Source organism: Syngnathoides biaculeatus, chromosome 2 (assembly GCF_019802595.1).
Source record: "Syngnathoides biaculeatus isolate LvHL_M chromosome 2, ASM1980259v1, whole genome shotgun sequence".
Lineage (NCBI taxonomy): Eukaryota > Metazoa > Chordata > Actinopteri > Syngnathiformes > Syngnathidae > Syngnathoides > Syngnathoides biaculeatus.
The window spans coordinates 19,311,945-19,335,318 of NC_084641.1; the positions used below are offsets into that span (position 1 = coordinate 19,311,945).

At 42.2% G+C, this 23,374-nt stretch overlaps 1 protein-coding gene across 2 annotated transcripts in view; it reads right to left on the minus strand.

Moving 5' to 3' along the window:
• The window catches only part of rapgef3 (Rap guanine nucleotide exchange factor (GEF) 3), a 32,744-nt gene extending 9,617 nt beyond the window's left edge, over nucleotides 1–23,127 (minus strand). Inside the window, exons 1-11 of one of the 2 annotated variants that reach the window (XM_061839637.1) lie at nucleotides 22,916–23,126; nucleotides 22,770–22,839; nucleotides 16,889–16,933; nucleotides 10,684–10,790; nucleotides 6,568–6,689; nucleotides 4,889–5,060; nucleotides 3,644–3,728; nucleotides 3,172–3,232; nucleotides 2,829–2,905; nucleotides 259–405; nucleotides 94–182 (exon numbers count right to left, since the gene is read on the minus strand). In XM_061839637.1, coding sequence (XP_061695621.1) covers nucleotides 94–182; nucleotides 259–405; nucleotides 2,829–2,905; nucleotides 3,172–3,232; nucleotides 3,644–3,728; nucleotides 4,889–5,060; nucleotides 6,568–6,689; nucleotides 10,684–10,790; nucleotides 16,889–16,897 — 869 coding nt within the window. In that variant the 5' untranslated portion in view covers nucleotides 16,898–16,933; nucleotides 22,770–22,839; nucleotides 22,916–23,126. Of the gene's footprint in view, nucleotides 1–93; nucleotides 183–258; nucleotides 406–2,828; nucleotides 2,906–3,171; nucleotides 3,233–3,643; nucleotides 3,729–4,888; nucleotides 5,061–6,567; nucleotides 6,690–10,683; nucleotides 10,791–16,888; nucleotides 16,934–22,769 lie in introns of both variants that reach the window. The other variant, XM_061839630.1, reaches the window with a different exon arrangement.
• Between the last annotated feature and the right edge of the window lie 247 nt (nucleotides 23,128–23,374).

The window sequence follows — 23,374 nt, forward strand, 5'->3', positions numbered from 1 at the left end:
ATATGGATGTATATATATACATGATTTGATTGGATTGACAGTACTACTATTTTGTAACGATGCCAATCCAACAATATTTAAGGGGTCCCTTACTTGTTTCCGGCTCCTCCCTGCTCACATTTCTCCAGCACCAGAACGGTTTTCCCATGCTCCTCCAGTCGCACCGTGTTAGCCTCGACATCCTAAAATTAAAGAAATACTCGGATACAATCGCACCGACGCATAACGTGATCGCATCGGGGCAAGCAATCGGCCAACCTTGAGAATCCGTATGAAGTCGTGCTTGTCCACACGCAAGAAGTGGCAGTTATCTTCTCGCAGGATGATTGTGGCGGCGCGCGGCGCATCATTCAGCAAGGCCAGCTGGCCGAAATCTTCGCCCTCGTGCAATGTGGTCACCAAACCCTGAATGCAGACAGCTCGCATTGTCAATCTTGTTTTTCCAAGGGTTTAAACAGTGCTGCATTAACCGCTTAGTGTTAATGGACTGGAAAAATTGGATTATATGCCTCAACTTTAACCACTGCAGCCGGAATTTATATTCATAAGGCTTTACATGATCCTAGGTGCTTCGAGTTTGTCTTTACGGTTCATTAATTGAATTCCTCAGTTACTCGTTTACTTTACTTTTTCTGCAATGTTTTTTTTTCTTACTTGTATTTTCATGCATCGATAAAAAAGAATACCGTAATTTCCGACTATAAACCGTGGCTTTTTTCACACGCTTTCAACCCTGTGGCTTATGCTGTGATGCGGCTAATTTGTGCATTTTTTCTAACGGGCCAAGGGGGCACTCGAGCGGAAAAGGTAAGAGTGATGTTGGTGGAATATATGTGCCGAGGAAATGACTTTTACTGGGATGTTTTTTTTTTAACCAGCCCTGTAAGCGCTGCGCTACCCTGAGCACTGTGCTAGCGTGTTGCTGCTGTGTTACTGCCGTGTCTCAGTGATTTTTATTGGTATGTTTTTGTCTTTTTTTAACTGGCCCTGTTCGTGCTGTGCTACCGTGTTGCTAATGTGTAGCTGCTGCGGCTGTTTTTTTTTTTTTACAGGTATGTTTTTTTTTCATTTTTTTACCAGCCTTGTTCGTGCGACCATGTTGTTGCTATGTTAAGATAAGATGAGGGATTAAAACTTTGACAACTCTTTCTGTGTACCGTCTTTCTTTGTAGATATCTCGTGTTTCAATGTGGGTTTCAATGTGGCCAATTGTGGCTTTTACACAGGTGCAGCTTATGTATGTACCAAATGGTATTTCCTTTCCAAATGTACTGGGTGAGGCTTATAAACTGGTGCGCTCTGAAGTCCGGAAATTACGGTGTATGTGCGTGGATGAGAAGGGTGGAGAGGGAAGAGTGAGGCTCCAGAGAGACGGATAGCAAGGGTGGACGACTTCAAATACTTGGGGTCAACAATACAGAGCAATGGTGAGTGTGGTAAGGAAGTGAAGAAATGGATTCAAGCACGTTGGAACAGCTGGCGGAAGGTCTCTGGTGTGTTATGTGACAGAAGAGTCTCTGCTAGGTTGAAGGAAAGAAAGTTGATAAAACAGTGGTGAGACCAGCCATGACGTACGGATTAGAGATGGCGGCAACTGAAGAAACAACAGGAAGCAGAACTGGAGGGAGCAGAAATGAAGATGTTGAGGTTCTGGCTCGGAGTGAGCAGTTTAGATAGGATTAGAAATGAGCTCATTAGAGGGACAGCCAAAGTTAGATGTTTTGGAGACAAGGTTCAAGAGAGCAGACTTCGATGGTTTGGACATGTCCAGAGACGAGAGAGTGAGTATATTGGTAGAAGGGTGCTGAGGATGGAGCTGCCACGCAAGAGAGCGAGAGGAAGTCCAAAGAGAAGGTTGATGGATGTTGTGAGGGAAGACATGAGGGCAGTGGGTGTTAGAGAAGAAGATGCAGGAAGTAGGCTTACATGGAAAAAAATGACACCTTGTGGTGTCCCCTAACGAGCCAAGATGAAAGATGAATTTTCATGCGTTGAAGCATGTGGATAGGTATTGTAATGGCATTTAGATGTACTTTGCTTTGCTGAAAATGAAGGCGTAATACAAACAAGATGAAAGGAAACTACCCGGCCATTGAAAAGGCAACAGTGCAGCCGTATTGTAAGATGTGATTATCCTTAACATGGTATAAGGTGGTGTGATTAAAGCTAACATATGGGAAATGCCATAGATGGGTTAACAGAACACACTTGGCTGTCATATACAGTACACGCATATTTATCCAAGCAGCACAGTTCTACATGGTTAGGTTAGCAACAATAATGCAAAACACACATGAATACAGATTGTAACGCAAAAGGTAAGCTTCAAGTAGTTTCTGTGGAGTTGAGGAGCCTCCCGGAATGGATTATTTCGTACTCTGTTTGAGACTCGCGAGTACTGTGACATACTTGTCAGTACCTTACTGTTCTGAAGTTTGTGGTTCTAATCTCAGCCCTGGCTTTTCTGTGTGGAGTTAGTATGTTTTCCCCGTAGTCGTGTGTTTTTATCTTCTTTGTATACGTATATATGTTTTCCTTAAAACCTTCTCCATGTTAGGATAAATTCTCATCAAAAACTTGAAATTGTCCATAAGTGTGAATGGGAGTGTGTAGTTGTTTGTCTTTAAGTGGACTTCAGGTGCGTAAAATGTACACCGCCTCTCAGGCAGATATGTTAAAGGTTACGTAGTCATGGCAACACGTATTTGATTAGCACGGCGGATTGAGAGGGGTGGCAAATGTGGAGCATCTGTTGCTTGCGTACGTACATTGTTCTACAGGAAAGAAAACATTTTTGGTCACTTTTATCACTCAGCTTCGGGACTTACCTTCCCGTGGGTAATCACATTGACGGAGCCTTTCCAGATGATATACCAGGAAGTGCCTTTGTCTCCCTGGCTGAACACTTGACAAACAACACAGCGTCTGAGTGAATATATTTCATGTGTGCGTTCAGATCACACGTACAAAAAAAAAGCTTGATCTGTTACTTTATATCTCCGCTTGGTGACCTGACCCTGACCTAATCTTTCATTATCATGGCACAAGGGCTTGTGGATTTCCCTGACTGGACACATGCTAAATGAAAACATGGTGTCGTGCTTAAAAGGGGAGGGGCTGGGTGTCTTTACACTAAGACGTGTGTTTTTGTACAAAAGCTGGACAACTTACAGACAGTTCCTGCCTTAGCATGGGATTCAAAGACCAGCACAGCTGCCAGCTCCTTCCGCACCTACAGGCACAACAGAAATATGTCAGAAATCTGCTGTAGTCTGTATTTTTTTCAAGATAGGAAACTTTAAACCATGAAACCTGAATCTGTGTCCTTCTAATAGAAAATCAAATAAATCCACATTAGAATAGGCTGAGTGTCATGTTGAAGGTGCTGACTAGATGGTACCACTTTACAGCAAAAGGTGAACAACATCATTTTTGGACAGGATTATTGATCATTTAGTATTTGGTATTATTATTATTGCAAATATTTGGAAAATGCCACAATAAGAAACGAAAGGTATTGTATTCTACAGTCTTGGTTTGAAATGATTAATGGAATTCTCTGGTAGTCCGGTGTATATGCGGAATTTGAATACCATCAGAATTTACTGCAGTCATGGATCAAGGAGTTACAACAGTGACTGACCGAGTTGGAAAGATGAGCGGCGGCCTTGACATGGAGAAGCTCCTCATAGATGACCTCGAGGTCCTCAGCACTCCTCTGATTTGGACTTTTCAGACACACATAGGAAAGCATAGGACATTTTGCAAACGGATTCATAGAGACTGAATTGGAATTGTCCAGCTACGTCGCCAAGCACATTTGAGATGCGTGGGTTTATTTGAATGGATGGACAAATACTTGCAAGTATTTGCAGTATGTTTACATATCACTTGTGTCTGGAGATATGAGGCAACCAACTTGAGAGTTTTTTTTTTTTTTTTTTTTTTAGATACAAGCTGTTGTTCAGCCAATTTCTGTGAGATGACCCCTAAACTCTGAATTCAAGCCACAGTACACAGTGAAGACATGAAGCACGGTGGTGCGAGCATCATGATGTGGGCATGTTTCTCCTTCTGCGGTGTTGGGCCAGGGATCATAAATCTGTTTGCATATGTCAAGATTGTTGCCTAATGCTGAAGAGGACATGCCCTTGAAATATGTGTTTCAACAAGACAATGACCCCAAACACACAAGTAAGCATGCAAAGTCTTGGTTCCAAACCAACAAAATTAATGTCATGGAGTGCCCAGCCCAATCCCCGACCTTAATCCTATTGAGATTTTCTGGGGTGACGTCAAAAATGGTGTTTCTGAAGCAAAATCAAGAAATGTAAATGAATTGTGGAATGTTGTTAAGAAATCTTGGAACGGAATAACAGCTGCAAGGTGCCAACCAGTTGGTTGACTCCATGCCACACAGATGTGAAGCAGTCATTTCAAAAACTGTGATCATACAACTAAATATTAGTTTAGTGATTTAAAGGATTGGTAAATCCAAGAAACAAGAAAGTTTATACAAAACAGTTTTGAGTTTGTAAAGTCAATGGCAGATTGCTATTTTTTTTTTCTTCACAAACCCCTTTCAAGAAATTGCCCAATTGCACAGCCTTAAGAGTGTGTATATCATGAACGGTGCTGGGTCTTGTTGGTTTTCTGAGAATCTACTGCACCTACGGGTAACTTGTATGACGTATAGCAATAAAAAAAAAATACTGAAAACGTGGATTCATCTGGTCAGTCACATTGGACTGCTGTTATGTTGAGCACTACTGTAACATCTCGCAACCTGTTCATAGGTCACACGTGCCAGCTGTTGGCAGCAATAATTTGTGATGGGAATGTTGTGATTGGCTGGTGTTGTGGACTGTCCAAAAGCCACGGCGCTGACCATTTGCGTAGGATCATCGTGAGCAGGGCGTCGGGGCCCAGCTGAGACAGCAGCGACAGGCTTTCCTGCAGCTCCTCTTCCGAGTCCTTTGTTAGGTGGTTGAGTCCGACGTCAGAGCCCAGGAAGCGGTAGAACTGAGTGTCCTTGTCGTGAAAGTTCAACTCGTGTTTCACTTGGCAGAGCAAAAACAAAGAAAACACAAGTTAATAAAAAAAAAAAAATGTGGCTAATTTGGTTGAAAGGACGTTCAAATATTCACAAGGGTTTCATGAAAAAAATATGACCTTGACCATGAACTTGTTGACCACTGTGAAAATTCTCAAGATTCAATATGTAATGGTTGGATTACAGTTGCCATGGTAACTAACAAGGTTCGACAGTATTATTCTCCTCAATACAAGTAAATGTATCATGGCATTATGTTAATGGTCTAAAATAAAGTTACACCTTTCAGTTGTTTCAACACTAATGTTTGCGCTATTTGTTCAGCATTGTGTCAGTGCTTGTACAGTCCAATATTTATAGAAAATGATAAAACTCATACTAATGGCAGGTATGGTGTCGCCATAATGGCACCAAATTGTCCACTTAAGAGGTTTAGAACGTCACAATGATTGCTCAAAAATCTGAAAATTATTTATTTATCGGTATGTTTGTTTCGTGACAATGGAGCAACTGGTTAGAGCCTTGGCCTCACAGTTCTGAGGACCGAGGTTCAAATCCTGGCCCCGCCTGTGTGGAGTTTGCATGTTCTCCCCGTGCCTGCGTGGGTTTTCTCCGGGCACTCCGGTTTCCTCCCACATCCAAAAACATGCAAAATTTAACTGGACACTCTAAATTGTCCCTAGGTGTGATTGTGAGTCCATCTGTTGTCTCTCTCCATGTGCCCTGCGATTGGCTGGCAACCAGTTCAGGGTATATCCTGCCTCCTGCCTCCTGCCCGTTGACAGCTGTGATAGGCTCCAGCACTCCTGTAACCCTTGTGAGGATAAGCGGCTAAGAAAATGGATGGGTGGATGTTTGTTTATTTCATGGATGGATATTTGTTTATTTCAGAAGTCTTTTGGAAGGCAAATGACAAATGCTCTTTACTTGTGCTTTCCATGAACTTTTTCAGGATGAGTACTGGCAACAACATGCCTTGAAAACATTATAGAATGCCTAACCCTAGATGGCAAAAATAAAATAAAATAAAATAAATGCTCATCTATTCCGAGTGACCCACTTCAATGGATGATGGAGTGTTTCTCGCTTGATTGGACCTTTGTTTTCCTGGCAGATAATGCGCCGTTTGCTGTATACTTGACTGGGTGAATTGTGTGTGAGCACCATCAATCAGCACATCACAAGCTCTTCAAGCATGTCTGAGTACTGTCTGAGATATCATTAGTTGAATATCTTCAAATAAATACTAGTCAATAAGATGACTGTCGAGATAGCAACTTGATGGCAAGTCGAGAGATTTTTTTGTCAGTAATTTATTGATTTTTCTTTCTTTAAGTGGATGTTCCTAATCACCTCTCACGGTCATTTTTTATTGACAATTTTATGTCTCGATACAAGAATGCCAGATGTTGTACTTTTTTGGTCAGTCATTTGGGGTACTTAGGGAGAAGCCCCTTCTTTCCTGGTGGTTCTATTCATTTTCAACAGATATTTCAGATGCCTCGATGTCCTACCGTGAACCAATATTCCTTCATCCACCAGGACTTGCCACATTCCAACCGCCTGGCTTCTCGACTGCAGGCCTTCATTTTGTCCCATCAGCCAGTCGACGAGTTCCTTACCAGAACAACATTGTCTGCAATTGGCATGTAAGTCACAGAGGGTGTCACTTGGTGGTATTATTTCAGAAATTGACATATTGATTTTTAATAAAGAATTGCCTAAATGTCAATTAATTAGTGTATTGTAAACAATTTAACGGTAATAATATCTTTAAAGGTCAAGTGTTGGATGATTTTTGGTATATTATTAATGAAAAACCCAGAGCCAATATGTGTTTTTTCACCACAAAACATGATTTTAACGTGTACAGCTTTTTGTAACTCCCGCCATAAAAATCCTCTCGAGGGATTTGTTTTCGAGAAGAAGCAGGAAGTGACGTACAGGACAGAGGCGCCCCCGAGTGGACTTGTTCGTTTCCATTAGTTTTACCTCCGGGAAGGTAGCTTGTTGTTCCTTCGTGTTAGCCAAAATGCCGACTCATTGCATTGCTGGACATTGCTTGAACACTCGGGAGAATGGAATTACGTTTCATAAGTTTGAAAGAGACCTTGTTGGTTGTGAAAAATGGATTGCACGGGTGCAGGGGACGAGAGCTTCGTGGGTTCCAAATAACAGGTAGGTGCGCATATAGCTACTAAAAAAAAAATAATAGTTTGGGGCGGACCACGTAATCGGTCTCTCTCATAACGTAACAAAAGATCCGCGTATGAAATGTGTCGATGTGCGTGTAGCCCAGCCAACAATGTCTCACTCAGCCTCGTGTTGATAGTGTTCATCGCGTACTGTGGCGACTTTGAACATACCCCTAAAAGCAACATAGCTCGGGTGCACCTCCTCCTTATATGCCACCACGGCACCGAAACTCAGCCACATTGGCTGAGGTGCCACGTTTGGCGGTCACAGCTTCTGCGAAGGCTGCGCGTTGGGCTTTGTGACGGGGGCGGCTCTGAAGAACCCAGCCGAGAATGCATTACTAAGTCGCGTGCTCGCATAAAGTGCCCTGGCTGGACTGTGAGCACCCCCCTAAAGCCGCACCGCTCGGCTCTGTCATAAGCCACACCGGCCGGCTGTGATGAGCTGCGATGGCTCATCTCCGCCGCGGGAGTGGATCAGACGGGATGCGGTTTGGTCGTGATCGGATATCATCTGAATATGGCTCGAAACAATAGTGTAATATTGCCCTGAGGGCTCGAAACAATAGTGCCCCGGTAACTTCACTAGGTTGTGTGGTGTTGTCCATTTCGAAAAGAGCGGCGTCGGAAAAATGCGAATATCTCTGTTGTTCAGCTTCCATAGTAGCAGGCACTGTGCGTTTTCAACAGCGGAAGTGACGATGACATCAAGGACAGAGGACGCGACTAATATGGCGACCACTTGGATGTCGTGGGACAATCAATTGCGCAAATTTGTGCATTGATGACGCGCTCTCCGCTCAATTTTTTTTTTTTCCGATTGACATTGAAGTGAATACTGTTATATGTATTTTTCATTACAATATCTATTTTAGAATGTTTATAGGGTTGTCAGTCCAACTTTAAGTAATGGAGGCAAAACTGAGCTGGTTAGGTAGCAGCAAACAGGGCTCAGTAATTTCATGCCCAATTAGTCGGTTGCCTGGACAGCTGCAGTGGAAAGTGAAATAGAAAGATGGCAAAGTTTGGGGGAGGAGCATCCATTTGCTTTATCGCTTGCTCCCACAAGGGTCAAAGGTGAGCTGGAGCCTATCCCAGCTGATTTTGAAACAGTGGTGGGGTATATCCTGGAATCGTCGGCAGCCAATCACAGAGACTTGCTCGTAGCAAATATTCACAATTACATTCAGACCTGTGGACAATTTAGTCTTAAAGGTGCCCTATTGTGGTTATTTAGCCCTCCTTAGAGTGACTCTCTAACATGGAGCTAGTATAAAGTATTTTAATTGGTATAGAATAGTCACGAGCAAGTCTTGGTCTTGGATAGTTTGCTCTAGAGCACAACACTTCATAATTCCAGAGTTTCCCAAGGCACCATTGAGACAATATGACATCCCAAACACAAGAAAAATTTGGTTTGGTAAAATACAGGACCTTTAAATGAAGACTTTTTGGGGGGAAACGTAGAAGGAAGACAAACTACAGCATGGGGGAGATCGCGCATACTCCACAAAAGAAGACAAGTGGCTCAAATACCAAACCTTCGAATTGTGAGGCAGATGTACTAACTATGGGCAGTTTCTGAGGGGGCACTTGCGCCCTCGATGATTTGGCAGGAGTGCGTAGTTGGACAGAACCCCATTTGGTTCAGGACCACCTCTGATGCTAACCAATAGGCCAAAAAGCAGCCCACATTTGTTTGCTGAATACATCAACTGTGGACAGACACCCACGTAACGCTGCATGAAAACAAAGAGGACACATTCCTATTTTGGATTCCAAGGTGGGGGACAGGGAGGGACGGAAACTTCACTATTGAGGTCTCAGAAACTCCACACACATGGACCGGTACTTTCACTTTGACTCCCATAACTCACTGAAACAAAAAGTAAGGGTTATCATAAACACGGAACAGAGAAAATTTCCAACACTGACAACAGAAAACAGAAGACAGAAGGAGCAGACCCACACCAGGAAGGCTCTAACTAACCAGGTATCCAAACTTGGCTTTTGTCAAATGCACCAAGACGAAAGTCACAACACTTGACTCTAATGAAACAGGAGGCGGAATGTTGTGGTCGCCTACGTGGCTAGTTTGTCAGAGAAAACTCAGAAGGATTTTCTATTTATTTAGTATTTTAAATCCAATAACATCCTGATGCTGAAGGTGATTCACCACCAGGACGAAATCCAGAAACGCAAACTCAGCAACGTTTACACATTACAGTGTGGTGTAATGACCTCTATGATGGGGAGAATGAGAAGCCGTTGGACAGGCGCAAGGCTCAGAATCAGTGGGTGACTTAATCTTGTCCAGAATCACCAGGTCCTGGGCATCTCAAGAAGAAGGGATATTCTCTTGAGGAGTACAATGTCCAAATTCTGGATAGGGAGGACTGTTGGTGTGAAAGACATACAGTATAAAAGGAGCCATCTCTATACAAACTAGAAAAGCCGTCTTTCGACAGAGGAGGAGCTTTGAGACATCGTCTGCCAATGACAATATTGTGACATCTCTCCATCCAAAGATCATCTTATTCAACAGGAAGAATAGCCTCAACAAGCTGTTTTGCCACAAGACAAGTAAATGTCATGGCCCTGCCGCAATCAGCAGAGGCGCACAGCTGCGCCTCATCTCTAGTAATCACGTCCCAGTTATATAGAACCACACGTACGGTCTGGCCTTTGCCAGATCATTGCTTCACGCCTTGTTCCCGCACTCACTTAATCCCGTTCCTGATCTCCTGTGTAACAACCCCTGCTTGCCCACTGACGGCCCTCCTCCACCTGACGGCCTTGTTACTGCTGCTCCCGTTGACTGCCTGCCTGATCCCCGACACTGGACTGAATAAATACGTTTCCCGAACTACCTCTACGTCTCTCGAGTCGTGCATTTGGGTCCAACCCCGTGTTCTGGTCGTGACAGTAAAAGATTGAGTGGTATGCAGGAGGGCTGTTTCACCAGCCAGGCAACAACAATAACACCATATTGTTGAACACCCCTTCAGGGGGGACACACCCACTGATACGTAATTGGAGGGACTCCAAACGTTTTGGATTTAGAACTGAAGAAGCGCTTTGGATTAGAGATGACCCGCCTTCAGAAACAAGAGCAATCCAGTTGCCTTGATTCAATTTTCAGATTAACATGACCTGGATGATTGAGAATCTTCACAGGCATACTGCAATACAGTATTTGTACATCGTTACACGACAGCCTGGGGAATGGAACGAGGTTAAGGACTTGGAGGGGTGAATGGATAGATGTACTATTTGCAATATGTGTGTATGTGAATGGCGAGACAAATGATACCAATGTGATCTAAATATAACATTAAAACATGTCAAAAAGGACAACAATCATAGGAATTTCAAATTCTCATCTCGAGTTGGTATCTATTATGCAGAGTGAAATGGAAGAAATCTACACGTTACCTGTAAGTTTTGAGGTGATATTTTCGGTCACGGATCAACCCAGGATTTCTCAGGACCATGACGCTGTACACCGACCTCGCGGCCTTCACCACGCGATCTGAGAGGAACTTAAACACACAGAGCAGACCATTGAGTCATTAAATACACAACTATATTTATATCAGGGGCATAAATATGACATTGAGTTGTGTTTTATGGTGTGAGGAAAAAGCTGGGACACCCATGGTTTAGTGTACACAATGTCAGCGCTTACGTATGTTCGAGGCAGTCAGTCAACAAGAGAAGAGCACGTGTGAAGATCTTTGTCATATGGAGGTGTGATTGCGTTGAAGGTGGCCTCATAAGCCTGTCACATTGAGCCATCAGTTCCCATTCAACTCGCCATTTAATTCCTCCTCACCCCCCTGGCGCATGCACGCAACCCCAGCCGGTTCAAGACCTGAAAAGCCCTTGGATGGTTGAAACCCTGTTAGCCACTGGTGCAGAAACAAACCTTATGTAACAAGAATGTGCGTCAACGTGGCTGCCCTGTTTTTCATGCTTTGCACTTGTTCACACACCAACAAAAAGAAATGGTAATCAAGCCTGTGACTCTAAAAGTGCCTCAGAGGGTTGAAGATTTTCACATCGAGCGCTGTTGTTTGCCCAAAGTGCTAACAGTATCAAGAAAATACTTGCTCAAAGCAAGTGCTTACAGTATTTTCTGTTGACAATTATTTCCTTATTTATTAGTAGCAAACCTCTATTGTAGTTTAGCCATCGATTTTTATAGTGTTTACCCCCATGAGGGTCGCAAGTGAAATCGACCCTGTACCAACCAGCTGACCCTGGGTGATAGTGGGTTACATCCTTGACTGGCCGTCAGCCAATCGGAGGGCATATCAACAAACCCCAGCTCACATTCTCACACCTAGGGATCATTTTAAATGTAGCCTTAAACATGAACATTTTTGGAAAGTGAGAGGAAAACGGAGTACCCAGAGAAAAGCTACGCAAGCATGGGGAGAACTTCCAAAGGTCGACATGCTAACCACAATTTCACTGTCACGCCAAATGGAGCACATTTGGACCATACTGTATTTAATTGATTAAACTCTTACTATAGGTTATCTTAACATTCCTTTTTTTTTAATGTTTACTTTTGTTGTTTGAGTGTGCATTCAACACCAATTACTGAATTTCAAATACATCAAACTGGGACTGACACATATCTAATTTAACACTACATGTAGTTTCCTAATCGGGCTGATCTTGACGCATCGTTGCTCCTTTACTTGCACAAAAAAAGGGAAAACAAAAGTAATCCATGATGCAGGTGGTTTGTCTGAAGAAAACAGTTTAGTTGAATTCCAACAGCAAAAATCCATCCATCTTCTTTACCGCTTATCCTCACAAGGCTCGCAGAGAGTGCTGGGGCCTATCGCAGCTGTCAACGGGCAGGAGGCAGGGTACACCCTGAACTGGTTGCCAGCCAATCGCAGATGAACATAGACACAAACAACCGCACTCACAATCACACCTACGGGCAATTTAGAGTGTACAATTAATGTTGCATGTGCTTGGGATGTGGGATGAAACCGGGGTGCCCAGAGAAACCCCACGCAGGCAAACTTACACCGGCAGGCCCGGGATTTGAACCCAGGTCCTCAGATCTGTGAGGCCAACGCTTTACCAGCTGACCCACCGTGCCGCCACAGCAAAAATAAAGTAAATAAAAATGTTTCCACATCGAATGGGCACAGCATATCCAGGTAAATGAACAAAAATACAAAGAAAATGATGAAGAATGCAGATGATGATGGATGTTGATGATGATGTTAATGATGAAAGAAAAAAAATATTTCGCCCAACCGTCCATATTTCCACTGTCCGTCTTGAGAGACTGACCTTCGTTCTTCATCTGGTTTATTACGTCATCACAACATATCGACGATGTAGTAAACCTCAAATCCTCATTTTAATATATCACAGAATGTAATATATTCATCATCCACATCATACATATAATAATTTGTGAATACACAATATTATATAATTAAATCTCAACTGAAATTATTTCACTGAAACTACCCACAAATTATTCTGAGTGAAAATAGTGAAAAGAACAGAGGCTCTTCCACTGCACTTTCATTGGCAGATACCCAATAACTGGCCTTATTCCATTTTTTTTTTTTTTTTACACTCCCTTGACAAATATTCTAACTGTGCCACCTTAGAGCGAAATCTTCTAAATATTATCACTTCAACCAGTGTACTTGCTAGTCATCATGAGGGTCATCATTGAATAATGTTAGAGATTTTGTAAATAATCCTCTATCAAAACAATCCGCTCCACTTTCTCTTAGGACTGGACCTCGAGATGAAGTACGTGTTTGTGTAAACACGCAAGACTTTTCAATGAATCAGGTTTACGTGTTTCCCAAAAGAGGAATACATTTTAGTGAAACTATTATGCAGTTTGTTTTTGTAAACACATTATTTTGTCTTCAATAGACCTGATGTACAGGTTTTTGTTCACACAAACAACTTTATCGAGTCTTCCATCGCCTTGAGGTTTTGTTTTCAAAACCCGAAGACAATCTAAAATCTTCAATCAACCAGATGTACGGGTTTTTGTTAACGGCAAGAATTCTTTCGAGTCCTTTGTCGCTGTAATCTCTATCATTTCCATAAGACTGAAAGACAATTTAGTACTTGCTGTTTTCATGTTTAACATTCTATTCCAAGATTGTGAGCCTGAGAAGGGGCATCAAGAAAACTGCAGGCAACCTTGATTGACACAAAAACAACATGAAGCCTTGGCTCTGTGATTGGACCAGGGGTCGTGGTGTCCACGTATTTCAACCAGCCTGTTCCCAGACCTGCCTTCCCCCAAATAAATCCACCCTGAGGCCTCTTCTGCCAGACTGTCATGAGCGCAAGGTATATTCATGTTTCCCAGGGGCCCATTTCCCCTTTTTGACCCACACTGGGGCATTCTCAGACGTATGTTATTTTTTTTTTCCATTAGGCAAACTTTCCATTACCAAAGTCATGTATTTTTTTCCATAAGCCAGGCTGGCTCACATTGACAGCCAAACTGAATTGTAAGTGACAGTAACAAAATGATTTATTTCAGTATGTATACACGACACCGCAGAAACCACCAGGTCCTGGGCATCTCAAGGAGATGTTTATTATGACACATGCTTGAAAGCAACTCGGAGTCAGATTTCGACACCATCGTATTTCCTTTGTGCATTGCTTGGGTCGTTAGTATCGTAGGGAGGAATGACTCCGCCCACCATGTCAACACTGTGTGATTTTGCAGGGCGATATGAAGCCACATTAACCTTTGCAAACAGGACTGGCAGACTTTTCCGGGTTCCTGCTTCCAACGTGGTGGGATGGAATGGTGAAAAGACGTTTCAGAATATTGCTGGATATCAAATATGATTGCATCGACAGGAGGGTTGATCCCACTGTGTGGTCTTCATCTCGTGCCATCATATGTCAACATTTTTAGAATTATTTCATTACATATTGTTATTACATATTACATGTCATAATAATGTAGTACATGCATTCGGCTCAAAGAAAAACATTTTCATCTTCTGCTTTTCTTTGACAAATAGTCATCCTGGGACCCAGTCGTTTTCAGTTTAGGATTTATTTTTGGACTGGATACCGTGCGAGTGCCTGGTGAAATATATCAGTCCATGTCACGCTTGCTAGTGTCCCTACTGCCAAAAAAACATGATTCTCTTCAGGCATTCTTCATAATAGCTGACCAGAGTGTCCCTAAACTACCAATTAATTTCCAGTGAAAGCAGATGAGGAGCCACTTTGATTCTGCTTCAAATTAGCCCATTACATGCCGTAATAAATCGGTTACTTTTATTACATTATCCAGATGAGTACATTCAACTATGGGCAATTTCATTCACTCCAATTTCATTGACACTGACAGGTCTGGTTAAGATTCGAATTAGGGGAACACTAACTACGACAAATCATTTTCTTAACGCATTATTGAGTTACCGCAACTGTGAGAAACTTTATGTGCTGGTTTCCTTTTCCATAAAGGTCTTACACAGCACATTAACCTGTTGCTGCCTCCCCTGACCTTAACCTTGAGAACTAGATGCCATAAATGGCCCCAAAGCATGATTTTCTTTGAATAAAACAGCAAGTAGGCATCTTTTTCAGTCAATAACAGAGGATGTTCCAAAGAAATGAATCCCCAAATTGGTGTATTTGTGAGTAAATTGTAAATATGTAAAGATGAACAGCCCATTTTGGTACCATTCCCATCTCACAACAATTAGACTTGAATTCTGCTCTCTTTCAAGATCATTGTCTTCACTCCAAATGATATTCTTAAACACTATCACTAGTTCTTCTCTTCTTCCCAGTTTGTTGTGGCCAGCTGAGATTAAAAAAAGTGGAGTGAGAGGCCCCACCCAAGTTGAGGAACAGGGTCAATTAGCTGTGAATACTCAAGTGCCCTTTAGACTCCTTGTGACTGTCTGTCTCAGCAGGAATGTGCTTTTTAAGACGTGCATGATCGGTGGCACAGGATGTTTATTATACATGACGGAAGACCAAGTTCAGCACCACTGCTGGGAAAGTTCTCCAAAGTTCAGTTCACTGTTCTGAAAATAAAGTAGTTCACTTCATGGTTCATAATGTAATATTTTCAACTAAGTCACCACTACAAAAATAAATTTGTTTGTAGGTTTTAGTTTTCCCTCAATATGATGCTGGCTGGTTATTCCCCTCAAAATACCAGCATATAATTTCCTCATTGTTGCCACCTATTCAGTCCACACTAGTAGCCAGCTACAGCTTTCACTCTCCAATCACAAAAACGGAAGGAAAAAATTGTTGCTTAAACGGTCTTTTTTTTTTTTTTAAATGAGAGATTAAAACAAAAAACAGAACATTTGTCTTTAATGTGCAAACAAAAACACGTAACAAAGTATACTAGGAAAGAAGGTGAAATGACATTTTGCTTTCATTTTGCTTTCCTCGGAGCTCTGGCTGATTATACTATATTAGACATATTGAATTTGATCTACTCTTATATTTCATCCATTTTCTTTGCTGCTTATCCTCACGAGGGTCATGGGGAGCCGAAGGAGGCGGGGTACACCCTGAACTGGTTGCCAGCCAGTCGGAGGGGACTTGGAGACAAACAGCTGCACTCACAATCATACCTAGGGGCAATTTCGAGTGTCCAATTAATGTTGCATGTTTTTGGGATGTGGGAGGAAACTGGAGTGCTCGGAGAAAACTCCACGCAGGCACTGGGAGAACTCACAAACTCCATAAAGGCGGGTCCGGGATTGAACCTGGGACCTTAGAACTGTGAGGCCGATGCTTTACCAGCTGCTCCACCGTGCCACTCTATTCTTATATTATACAACCAAATAAATGACATATCGTGACATGGTTACATGACTTGGGTACATGGCTGACATGAATTTCACCTCAAACATTCTGATAGAAATAATAACTATCCTAGTAATCCTTTTTTACAATTATGTACTGCATTCCAAAAGAATCAGTGAAGAACACATCGATATATGCAACGTCCCTTGAATGCACCTCGTATTCTCACGCAGCTGTACCGTGTCTGCCATGAATGGCGGCTGTGGCCAAACTGACTTAGTTCCCAAAGTTTTTCTGCTGACATATGAAGGATCATAATAGCAGTAATAATAATAATAATAATAGCATTTTCAATTCCCTCTGGTTTACAGTTTTCAGCGCTATCACCCACCCCTGCTTCTCGCGTCCCCTCTCCCACCACACTCTTTTTACAATTTTCAGTGCTAGCTTGCCCCCCCCCACGCCCCCACACCGGTGCGGAAAAAATCAATCCCCACAAATGGGGGCACGGCCAAACAAGTTAGAAAACCACCGATCTATAGTGTGCTCAGATGTGTTTGTCCTGGAAGTCCCGAACAACAACTGGCACTCGTATGAAAAGGAATTTTCATTTTTAAAACCGGTCTTTGATGCAAGAATGAGCACCTTCTCAATAACATACATCAGGCAGAAATGAACTAAGTTCAGTTCAGGTTCACACAAGCTAGTTCATAAACTTCCACTCATTGAACTCATTCAGGTAAAACAGAGAGAGAGAGAGAGAGAGAGCGAGAGAGAGAGAGAGAGAGAAACTCCTGACGGGAACTTTTGAGGTGACGTTTGACATACAGACCTGCTTCATTGTGTCCTTTGAATCCGGCGCCTCTGGAAGTGGAGTCTATAAGAATGAGAAAGAGAGGAATTTAGTTCTCAGTGAGATATGATTGCATATTAAAAACACAGAGCAACCAGGATTAACCAGTGCAATTTCAGGATTAACAAACCTATATCAACTTTACTATGTCTTTATGATCTTTTTTTTTTTTTTTTTAAATTGATGCAGTAAAACTTAAATGGCATTCAGTTTGGTAAATTTGGTAAACAACGGACAATAAACGGGAAGTTACAGCGAAGTAAGAAGATCCCGTTCTAAACCAAAAAGATCCTAGTGATGTCCAAATACATCTGTCCAGGGCTCGTGAGTGTTTCTTTATCATAATGGGAGAGGGGGACGGCAAGTGGGCTGCCATGTTTGCTACCTGTGGCCAAAGGTCAATCAAAACTGCTGAAAGGATCGTCGGTACCCCATACCCAACATCAAGAACTAAGACAAGAGCTGGCAAAATCCTTTTGGACCCGCCACATCCTGGTCACGATCTCTTGCAGCTCCTTCCCTGAGGTAGGCGCTACCGAACGTCCATCCATTTTCCAAGCCACCACATGGGAGTGGTGGAGCCAATCCCAACTATCTTCAGCCAGGAGGCAGGGCACACCCTAAACTGCTTGCCAGCCAATCACATGGCACACAGACACAAACAACAGTTCACACTCATATTCACACCTACGGGCAATTTATAGTCTTCAATTAACTTACCATGCATGTTTTTGAGATGTGGGAGGAAAACGGAGTACCCGGAGAAATCCCACATAGGCACGGGAAGAACATGCAAACTCCACAAAGGCGGGGCTGAGATTTCAACCCTGGACCTCAGAAGTCTGCCGCCCACTACTGAACAATGCAAACAAAAACTAGCAGAAATAACAACACCTTCTTCCCTCTTGCAATTAACTTCTTAAACAGCTGACTTACAATTCAACTGCCAATTTCTTGTCTTGAATTTGCCGTCACATTTCTCCCGTGCCAGTTGGTATTACATGTTATATATTAATCGTGCACTTGCTGTGGCAGTCTCACCATACTGCACCCTTTGCACAATTGACCTTATCCCAGATTATCACACTGTTAGTCACAAATGCCATATGGGGAAAAAAAAGAAAAACAAAGAGGTAAACTTTACATCATCCCATCGTCATTGGCTTTTACATGAAAGGAAGGGGAAATAAATCCATTAAGATCAGAAATCACATTTTCGTTAGAAGGTAAAAAAAATCTAGAGAGTTCAAGGCCTTTCCTTCGAGTGCACTTAACTGACGACATCTTTCACGTTATGCACACATCAACAGCAGGTTGATTGATATCACCCTTCATGTGATATCTGATATGCATCTGTTAAATGTTACCTCCTGGATACACACACATTGTGTATTCCCTCATCGGTCGTTCCAAAGTCACATTGCAGTGTGGACAGCCGACTAATGGTCCATATTGTTTGCGCTTGGAAAACATGTCGGCTTGTTAGATGCTTAGTCTGACAAGGTGGTGAAAAGTAATGCACGCTTTCGTTTAAGGGGACTGTAAAGAGGTAGACATACAAGACATTGTCTTCTTTAGTCATGACCTGGGTCAAATGATGCAAACGGCCTATGGAGGAAATGTGGAAAAACCCGTTTGACCCTCTGGCAACAGAGTCGTGATCAGGAGACCGGGAAATGTGAAGTATTTTGTCCTGTATATACTGTACACTCTGTGTGAGTCCAGGAAATAAACTAAGGAAGTAAGAATGATGAGCTCATCTAACAAATACCGCATACAGTCTACGACAAAAGCATTGAAACAAAAAAATATTTAAAAATATTGGGTTTGACATCGAAAAGATCGAATTTGTGACTGACGATCAAAGGTGGGTTGAGTATCCAGACATACTAAAGTCAGAGTTCAGTTACTTTTAAGAATAATATGACTTAAGTAAACGTAAACATGAGTCCTACAAATTTACTTGAGTAAGAATGTAACCAGTCAAAAAAACTTGTAACTTCAATTTTTTTTTTAAATCAGAGCAAGAACATCAAATAAAATAAAAACAACTACGTAAATTCTAAATGCGCAAATTCAGTTGTTGCTGAACAATAGCACTTTATCTAAAACATAAAGAAAATCCTTGTTGCACAAACTCATGAAGGCTGCTTAGATGAGGCGGGAAACATCTTCTGACACAGACTGAACAGTCCACTTGGAATCGATTCTATGCACTGAGAATGAAATGAACGGGATCAAAGAGAATATTCACAGGCGGAATAGAGAACATTTTTGCTGAATAAAATCTGTGGAAAATAACATTAAGGAAAATTCAGCTCCAAGAAATGGTCTTCTATTATATATTGTTTCAACTTGTTAAACGGCACAGTCTTGTCGGTTCACAAGGGAGGAAAAAGGTATTGTAAACATGAAAGTACACAGAGCCCTTTTCAAATTGCACATTTTGGAGTTGTATCACAATTTTGAACAAGATATATTATTTTCAATCCTTTCCCACCATTTATGTGACCAAGAATTTGTACAACTCGATTTATTTATGTATCCTTTTAAGAGGGGAGGTGAAAATAGAATAAACTGAACCAAACTTCAATGTGCGGCACGGTGGCTCAGCTGGAAAGCGTCTACCTCACAGTTCTGAGGTCCCGGGTTTGATCCCGAACCTGCCTGTGTTGAGTTTGCATGTTCTCCCCGTGCCTGCGTGGGTTTCCTCTGCGCACTCCGGTTTACTCCCATATCCCCAAAACATCCAACATTAATTGGACACGCTAAACTGCCCCCAGATGTGCTTGTGAGTGTGGCTGTTTGTCTCTATGTGCCCTGCAATTGGCTGGCAACCAGTTCAGGGTGTACCCCGCCTCCTGCCCGTTGACAACTGGGATAGGCTCCAGCACTCCTGTGACCCTCGTGAGGATAAGCGGCTAAGAAAATGGATGATGGATGGATGGATGGATGGATGGATAAACTTCAATGTGCTTGACTTTGACTTGACGTTTAACTTGCTACCCATCGTGGCCAGTTCACCGTAGCAAAAAAAATTTTATTTTTCATTGGTTTTGAGCTGGTAAATAAAGTTAAGGCTCTGGTTGCACAAGGACGCCGTCCCTCTTATGGTGTAACTGGCATGTGACTCACTTTAAAGGCCAGTACAAGACTTTGTGTGCCGACGTGACTTTCTTATGTCATTTAATTGGTGAACTTGAGTAAACATCACTGTGGTAATCACGGTGGATTGGAGCAACAGCGCCTGATGCACCCGATGCGAAAACAAAAGTTAAAAAATTGATAGCTCAGGCAATTGATGAATGAAAGTAGCATACATCATGCATATTATTGTAATGGAATAAAAGTACAGTTTTTTTCTTCAAATCAACACTTGCGTAAAAGTAAAACGTAAGCTTCATTAAAACTACTCTGACAAGTTTCAACGTATCCAAAATATTACTTGGGTAAATGTAACGCCTTCCTACCCATCTCTGGTGACGCTACACAAATGTATCTGGGCACTTCACACATCATGCCATGATCAACTGTCTACTAAGAAAACAAAACTTCCGATTGGATCCCAAAGCCCTGCGTCAGAAGGTGGGCGATTTTATCCTTCAAGTTCATTCATCCCTCGAGGTTTGCAACTTATGGGGTCATCCTGTACTCCACTTCTCATATGAATCAGCCTTCACATTTGGCTTGTTCCATCGAAAACACATTTCGCAACTTCTGATTTCACTGTCTGACTTGCACACATGCATCACTCCGGGCCTGCACTATTGTAATGGACTCCTATTCTGGAATAAGTGCAATATGTGGAGCACTCAGCCGCCATGGTTCTACCTTGGTAGGACACCAAATCCAGCCTGAAATACCTAAAACGGGTTCTAGTCAAATTCCATATGAAATACTGTACAAGCTGCTCCTCCTGGCCTACAAAGCTTAAAAAAAAAAAAAAAGACCTCGCCCCACAATGCCAGACCTCATCCATCATTCCACTTCCTGACAGGATCTGTGGCCAACTGATTTAAGTCTCTGCCCCAGAACTTTTAGAGCCACAGCCCAGCCCTGGCCAAGTAAGGTCAAGACACACAAGAAATTTGTTTCTGGTACTTGGAGCCACTCTCGGATAACGACAAATGGGCGCTGTGAAGAAACACATGTACACATTTAGGTGGAGAGTCATAGAGCAATGAAAGTGTACGACCAGTGCGATGATACTAATATAATGACAACTCTGCAAATGAAGCAGAGTCGTTAAGCAATTTAAAGCAGCTTTACGAGCTCATTCTGCACTTGGATTGTTCAATTAGACTTCTGCGACTTGTGTTTTTCTCACAGCTTTTTATTTCCGTTACTTCTCACGTTGCTTTCTCAGGTTGGACTTTTGCCCCGTTTCTAACAGTGGGCAGAGAGTGAACATCCTCCATGCTGCCAAGTGCTCTGCTGTCATTTATTATGTAAGATAACTTGAAGAGAGCTATTTGTTACAAGCAGCGCCGATCTGAAGGCGCAGATTGGCACTGCTTGTTACAAATTGCGTTGAATAAAAGTTCTTGTTGATGGGGACAACAGATTGCTTGGCAAGAAGTCCAATATTGACATTTGCTATTAGTTGGGTAAAAGTACAACACGTTGGGCTTCTGAAGGCTATAATGCCCGTGCTGTGTCTTCATGTGACCAAGAAACGACAATCTTCCTTGTGTACACCCTGCTAGAAGCTCTTCCGAGAAATCGGGGTGCGGTGGAGGTGAACAATAAACAATGCACTATTTATAACAGGAATTCAATAAAAATACTTTGCTTTGGTTGCTTTCCTGGAACCACCCGACGCCGGCACAAAGGGCTGCGCAAACCTGCTTTCTGAAATGTCTGGGAATGCTTTCAGACTAGAATGATCACATTTAAGTGAAATGTTTGTCACGCTTACAAAAATCTTTTGCATCCATTCCATACTCCTAAAATGTACACATTTCGAATCGTGCAATTTCTCATCAAATAAAAAATACCTGCACTGTTGCTTCTAGAAGAACATAGAATATACAGTATTTGCTCTCAGGATCAAGGTTTTAAAAGTCATAAAATCTCAGATACAGTATGTGGTGTTTGGAATAGCGTACTTAGCAATAAAACAAAAAAAAATTCAGGTCTTTATAGGTCCTAATATCCCATTATATTATATTATTTAATTATATCCTAATAATTGCATACAAGCAAAGTTATACTTGATGTTATCGCAACTGTATTGTAAGGACACGAGGGCTGGGTTAACATTATTTAACCAAGATACTACTAAAGTTATCATAGTTTTGATTTAACTTGATACATTATCTATGTTGTCCTTGTATGCAGATCGGTCGAGTCAAACACGGCCTGCAGGCCAAAAGAAGTTCACTGGGGGTACAAATTGAAAGTGGAAAAACACGAGATATTGTTGTGGTAGACAATAAGGACAATTTTGAGAATGATTATGCTGCTTTAAAATAAATTGAATTGCAATGATTCCCAAGTCTTCATGTGTAGATTCGATTTTTTAAAGTTCAATAGTGTGTTTTTCATTCCCAACTGCCTGTGACTTGATGTTTTCTGCCTCAAAATGCAATCACTATTATGCACTCATTGAAGATGACAAACTGAAGCAACATTTTCAAGAGGTCTGAAGTTGTTTGCAAAATATATATATATTAAAAATCATTAAATGGAATTTTTTTTTCTCAATGCATTTGATATATTTAAATTCAAACAAAGGGGCAAACTTATTTATTATTATATCAGGTATGGTGATATTGAGTGGACATCAAAGCTCCTATTTAATTTGCATGCACGACAGAACAATGCGCCCATTCAAGGGTGCAGTTAGACGTGTACGTACCCAGCTGATGCCACGTATGGTCGGCGTGTCCACTGACCCTCGGTCCGGGAACACTTGATAATTGTAACTCCTGAACAGATGCATCTCGTTTCACATGCGCACAGTCGGCGAGAAGAGAATCGGGGAAAGTCCCCCGGCACGCAAACCTGCTCACGGGGCGCACACAAACGGATCCCTGGTACGCTCCTGCATCCCGAAGTCGGGCTAGAATCTGCGTCACTTTCAGTCAGTAGTGCACAGGAATGGTATGCATGCGTGCGCGCGCCCGGAATGCAAGCTTTGGGACGCACGTGACCTCCCGTGCTCGGTTAATACCTCACCACTGACGTCATAACGTAACTGGTCCTTTTAAGTCCAAAATCAGCTTGGTACAGTCAAGTGCTGAGCGCTGCAAAAGTGGGAGGTCACAATTACAAGGTGGTCCTCGCTTTGCGATTATCGTACGTTACGAACGGTAACGCGCAAAATGCACTGTTTCATTTTGAACCCACACACGAAAAACAAAGTAAAACTTTATGGGGGAAAAAAAGTTGCAAAAAAATAAGATGGAATGCCATGGAAATAAATTTGTATTTGGAACAGTAACCCCACCCTCCCCCAAATAA